We start from the raw sequence: 6,000 nt of genomic DNA, 5'->3' as shown, positions 1-6,000 counted from the left end.
TGCTTTGTTTATATGACAATTCAATATATTTAGTCACCAAAATCTGCACTGGTAAGTTTAGTCTTTGAGTGTGATAGTCATGCTGATTTGCAATGTGCCACAATATTTTGTCCAATCACTGGTGAGTTTGCAATAGACTGCAAACATATAATATTTTATCAGTATTTTATATTGATATATTTTATGTACTCATATGATTTTTATTTTAATATTACTGATAAGTAATATTACTTACAGTCAAACCAAAATTTATTCAGAAACCTTGAACATTTCATTCATTATTACAGTTTATTGACTATGGTAATAAAATATGACAAGATCTCAGAGTTAAACTGTGTCAGAAAAAAATTATCTTAATTATGTCAGATAACACTTAAGCAAAACATGGTCAGGTCAAAGTGTCTGAATAATTTTTGGTTCCAAATTTTTTATCAATTTTACTGGTAGTCCACTATATGGAGAATTTTTGGGTATAATATGTCACAGTTTACTTTATTTTGCTATCCTCACTTACATAAATTAACTATACTAATACTACTAATACTGCACCCACTATTAAAAATATATAAAAAATACAAAAAATATGTGAATAATTTTTGGTTTGACAGTATATTAATATTACTAAACTTATTAATATTGATTTTTATCAAAAACTAAATATGGGTTAAAATATGGGTTATTATTCAAAAACCATAGCAGCCACATAGCAATGCATTAAAAACACCCAGAACACTTTAACAACTGCATTGCAATGTCCAGGCAACAAGTTTTGGTGAGTTTCTTAATGTTTTCTTTAGAAAATCTACAATTGAGACTGTAATCAAGTTTCTACTTAAGAAACACTAAAAAAGAAACACCTAAATGATGAAATAAATATTCCTGACACATACATTTTTTAAAAGAAATTGACAGACCAAGACAGATAAGAAGGACATTTTTATTCACAAGAAAAACAGTGTTATCCCAAGCTGCCATATAATACATTTATACAGAGGGTCAGAAAATTCTTTACAAAACCAAAGTTAGAAAATATGATTTGATATGAAACATGACACAACATACATTGTCAGCTTTCATTCAAAAGAAGAAAAAAAGTTTCAGTTTGGTGTCAGTTAAATCCATGTTCATAAAGTATAGTGAATGCCAGCATAATCATTACAAAAATCAAAGATGAAGAATGAAGTCTAGAAAAAAATACAAATCTCATGCAGCATCTTGAAAAAGGGCCTGAGAGTGTTTATAAAGGTAAATAAATCCAAGAAAAGGTTTTGATTTTCTTAAATGTCGAATGAGATCTAAAGGTCATTCACAGCCTTTGATAGACAAGTAACAGGAAAGTCATTCTGGCAGCTACATGTTAAAACACTTTCACCAGCGAAATTCTGGCGTCTTTGACATCAGAGAAATGCAGGTGGTCTTTTACAGCAGTTATTAAACAGCACAATGAGCGCTGAAAATATCGATAATAGATCACGTGAAGGCTAGCCGTTGAGACAGTCATTTGTGCTAAATGCTTCCTGTTGCAGTTGCTGAGGTTGGTTGTTCAAGACCATGATTACATGGATGCATAGGACTAAGGCTTGGATATACATCCACAGTGTAGTTAAAAAAACCTGGAATTCATCATAAACTGGACTTTAATAATGTTTGAGGACATCCCTGTTGAAAAAAAAAACAGCATATGCTGGTTAGGTATGTTTTGAATCATGGCAGCTGGTTTGAGCTGGTTTATGCTGGTCAAGTGTTGGACCTAAACTGGTCCTAAGCAACTAGCTCCAGCTCAGGACCAGTTTAAACCAGCTCATGACCAGCTTAGGACCAGCTTAAACCAGCTCAAACCAGCTGCCATGCTTCAAAACGTACCTAACCAGCATATGCTGTTTTTTCAACAGGGATGGACTGTCAATATTTTTATGACAGGATCAAAAGTCTATAAAAAAGGTGTATTAATAGCATCAAATATGCCATTGAGCGGGCCACAGTGTTTAAAATCTCATCAGATATTTTTATGGTTACTTTTAGGATGCTGTTGTCTGAAAGCATGTGAAAAAGAGTCCTTCCTGTACCGCACAAATGTCACCTCACCCCTCTTTAATCACAGCCACAGCTCTTTTAATGCAGCACACGGTGTGTCCACAGAGAAAGGCTGAGCTAGACATGTCAGGTTACACTGATGAATGCCCTTTGCCAAAGTGTCTATTTAAAGTAAACAAGAACAAGAGGCCAATCTGCATTTTAATAGATTGCACCTCTAGCAACACACATCCATCGCAGGCATAACAATGACACTGACTTGCATGTATTTATGTGATAAGAACCAATAACAATGCTTGAGATTTTACATTCTTGGGAATTTTTGTGCTGTTCATTAAAATGTTTTAATGTACATTCAACATGGCTGAGCAAACTTAGTACCAATTCAAATCACCTATACGATTATCTGGGAAATAAATATGTTAAAAGTAGATATGCATCCATTTTCAGTCCAGTTTGGAAAGTTTGGAATCAAGGCAACCAAACACTTTTATGAAAACTGGCTTGCATCACATATGACTGTCCATTGCTGAGTGATACTGTGTTCCTTAAAAAGACTTAAAAAGACCTTTGAACGATAGAAAAACACTCCGACAGTAACTACAAATACAACATAAGGCTCGAAAGGTTTAATAACAATATGCTGACAGAGGTGATAGTTCAGAGGAGGCAAAGGCAAAGCATGGAAGTTCAGCTTATTGCTCTCCTTCCGCACCCAAAATCATATTTCACACACTGTATGTTCATATAAATACACTATACAATGCAATAAAAAAAAAAATGGTTCGGCTTGGGTATGCTGGTCATAGCACTAGCACCAGTAGAAAAAATAATGATTGACAACAAATGTACAAAACAGTCATATGAAAAAGGCACTTTGTGGTGTGGTTGAATAACTCTTCGGTAAGTGAGAATGATTCTTCTCTTTCCTTGGGTAAGGAAATGCGTCAAACGCATCAAAGCATGTTGGCTTTCCATTTGAGTAAGTCTATTCCATGTTTGTTATGAGGCACTGCATATAACCAGAACAGTTTTGTCTTCTCCAGAAGATAATAAGTTCCTACTTCATGCAGAATTCCATTTTCCATTCTATTATTAAGATCATCTTTGATCCATGAGTTTTCTTGGAATCGCTGGACCGGCTGCTACATTTCATTATCCTTTCTTTCAGACATCCAGGGTCCTGTCTTCCTCCATCTCGTTCTCGTTGTCCATCGATCACCACATCACGTTCTTAAACCTCAACCTCTCGCGGTCCTTCTTGCACGTCTGATGCTACTCGAATATCGAAGCAGGTCACCATCATGACGCGAGACTTGCATAGGTTGACGCAGTATTCCAGTTCGGCCGTAGCTTGCTCCAATGCCTCGAAGTACTCCTGCGACTCCTGATCCAAATCCTGATCCACCTCAACTGTGAAACAAACCAGAACACGGTTATGTCAAGAAATGGACTGGAAGTATTTAGCATGAACTTTTTACTCTGTCTATTAGAAGCACTGCCAGCTCACAAGTTCAAAACTAGCGTAAAGATATAATACTTACACTCTCCTATCCACTTGCTGGGATCCATCATTAGTCTAGACTTGGTGTCCTCCAGCTCTTCTTTCAGAAACTTATGCTTGGCTCTGAGATCTCTGATTTGCTGCTGTCGTTTCTCAAGAACCTTCAATTTAGTGTTAAAATACATCAGGCCCTGTGGACAGAAGATGGACAGGATGGTTAAAATAACAGTTCCAAGCCACAAACTTTTGACTGTAAGAAAGAGGTAAAATCATTTTGGGCTTATCGAGTGAGACTGCACTTCAGTGTGTTGTCAGGATTGATTGAGAGAGAAAAAAAAGTAGTACAATTCTGATTCCTTAAAATTACTTTAATCTTTCCTTGACCATGACATTTGCTGCACAAAAGAACCATAGGATACAGAATCACTACTGTGATTCTTTTCAGGCATTGTAATAGAAGAATACAAGCTTCCTCGCGTTACATTCTGGTTCACTTATACAATCAAACCACATTCATGTCAATTAATTAATATACCTTCTCAACACCCTGAACTGACTGTTTGAGCAAAGAGGAAAAGAATTTTCATAGTTCCTAGAACTACTGTCAGAAGTACCCGTATTTTGCCGTGTTCGCACCGCAGGAACTAGGAACGATTTTACTTCTAGGAACTCCTTTTGGGGGAACTAAATTAGCTTCTTCTTCAGAGTAGGGTCTAACCCAGAACTATAGGAACTACCAGTAAAGTAAGTGTACGCTGATTGGCCGAAAGCAGCGAAACACTGGCACTCGCCATTTTTAAAAAAGTCGCGTACACACAGTTTATAGTCTATATATTTAGTCCACAACCTAAGTCTACAAACATGGAAAACAATGATAGATGGACCACTCGAGTCGGGAGAAAATCCTACACAATTTGAGGGGATCAAGCGGAACATGATTTTGTATTTCTGCTCAGCTAATGACAATGGACATCAACCGCACAGCAAATGCTACTTTTTCATATACTGTCTTTCTTTGTATAATAGTTCTATCTAATATCATATTAGACAGGCTGTTAAACAGATCGAAAACTAACGGAGAATGTGAGCGCTGTGTGCTCAGGTTCTGCTGTTTTCAGCACCGTCAAAATAAAGGTCACAACAACAAGTGCAGCTTACGTCACTTCATAGTTCCTACTGGAGGTTCGAATGCAACCAGGAAAACGGCCCTAGGGGAACTATTAGTTCTTGGGTAACCACCCTGGTGGCTAGTTCCTAGAACTAAATTCTTAGAACTACCCAGTGCAAAAGCCCCTAATGTAAGAATCTATGTGGAGATACACAAAATACATGCAATACTATAATACCCCTGTGCTCTAATGCTATAGAAGGCACATGATTCGGCACATGATTCCATTGCAATACCAAGTGACCTTAAAAACACTGACAGATAAATTGAGGAATATCGTCTTGAAGCTATTTGAGAACTTCACCCTGCTGAATTAATGATAAAAACGATAACATATTCTTTTACTGCAGATTTTCACTCCTGCAGTTTTACCCCCAAACCAATTAATTCCCGATTGTTAACTGCTTTTCATCACTCCAGTGTTTTAAATGTAACCATTTTTCCCTTAAAAAAAAAAAGTTTTTCCTCTTCAGATGCAATCTTTTACTATCATAGATAGAGAGGGATATGGCCTAACATTATAATTATGCTTTTAATAAGAAGCAAAGAGCCATTCGTCAATGTATTCAGTGTAATTCAATATTGCTCTGACACAACCTAGATCAAAGCAGTCTTTGGGAGGCTACTTGCGTTATGCACTATCCACTGTCCAAACATATAATACATAGTTATTCATCAATTTATATTGTAACTTTCCTCTTAAAGATGTAAAAGCATATCTCACATATTTTACATTCCCATGAGAAAAGACTACAAATTAAATATAAATGCATTGAACCGGATCTCAGTTTCTAGAAAAACATCCATAAAACTCATTCTAACCTCTTCTGTCTTTTCCTGTCTTCGACGCTGAAGCCGCTCCACATCATCAATTTCATACACTTTGATCTCAAAAGGCTCTTTCAGTGGTCCGGACATAGGGGGAAGGTCCACCCACTGGCCCGTGGTCCCAGACTTCCCCAGGGAAGAGGTGTCCGGTAAGGGAGCTGGGATGAGACGCCGCCTCTGGAGGCCTGGTCCATGGAGAGACAAAGTAAATATGTGAGACAGAAAAGTTAAAATGTAATTGGGACATAGAAAAATTATAAAAGTAAAGGAGAAAAAAAGAGTAATTACAAATGACAAATAAAGTACAGATTGTATACCAAAGCTTTACAAATATAGTGAGGAATACTAAGATGTTCTAACTAAGATTAGTTATTTGTATGCTTTTGATGATGTAGGCTGGATGGAGATTCAAACCTCCTGACTAAATTGCATCTGATGAGCAGATGCATTGTATTTATACAATAAA

At 36.6% G+C, this 6,000-nt stretch overlaps 1 protein-coding gene across 3 annotated transcripts in view; it reads right to left on the bottom strand.

The window, feature by feature from the left end:
- Positions 1-923: 923 nt before the first annotated feature.
- kif26ab (kinesin family member 26Ab) overlaps positions 924-6,000 on the bottom strand; it is a 108,169-nt gene continuing 103,092 nt past the window's right edge. For all 3 annotated transcript variants that reach the window (XM_048191770.1, XM_048191771.1, XM_048191772.1), the window contains 3 exons: positions 5,529-5,719; positions 3,579-3,729; positions 924-3,447 (listed from right to left, as the gene is read on the bottom strand). In XM_048191770.1, the coding sequence (XP_048047727.1) occupies positions 3,269-3,447; positions 3,579-3,729; positions 5,529-5,719 (521 nt within the window). In that variant the 3' untranslated portion in view covers positions 924-3,268. The remainder of the gene's footprint in view (positions 3,448-3,578; positions 3,730-5,528; positions 5,720-6,000) is intronic.

Source organism: Megalobrama amblycephala, linkage group LG5 (genome assembly GCF_018812025.1).
Source record: "Megalobrama amblycephala isolate DHTTF-2021 linkage group LG5, ASM1881202v1, whole genome shotgun sequence".
Classification (NCBI taxonomy): domain Eukaryota; kingdom Metazoa; phylum Chordata; class Actinopteri; order Cypriniformes; family Xenocyprididae; genus Megalobrama; species Megalobrama amblycephala.
Note: the sequence above shows the minus strand (reverse complement) of the source record. Positions and strands in the feature narration are given on the sequence as shown.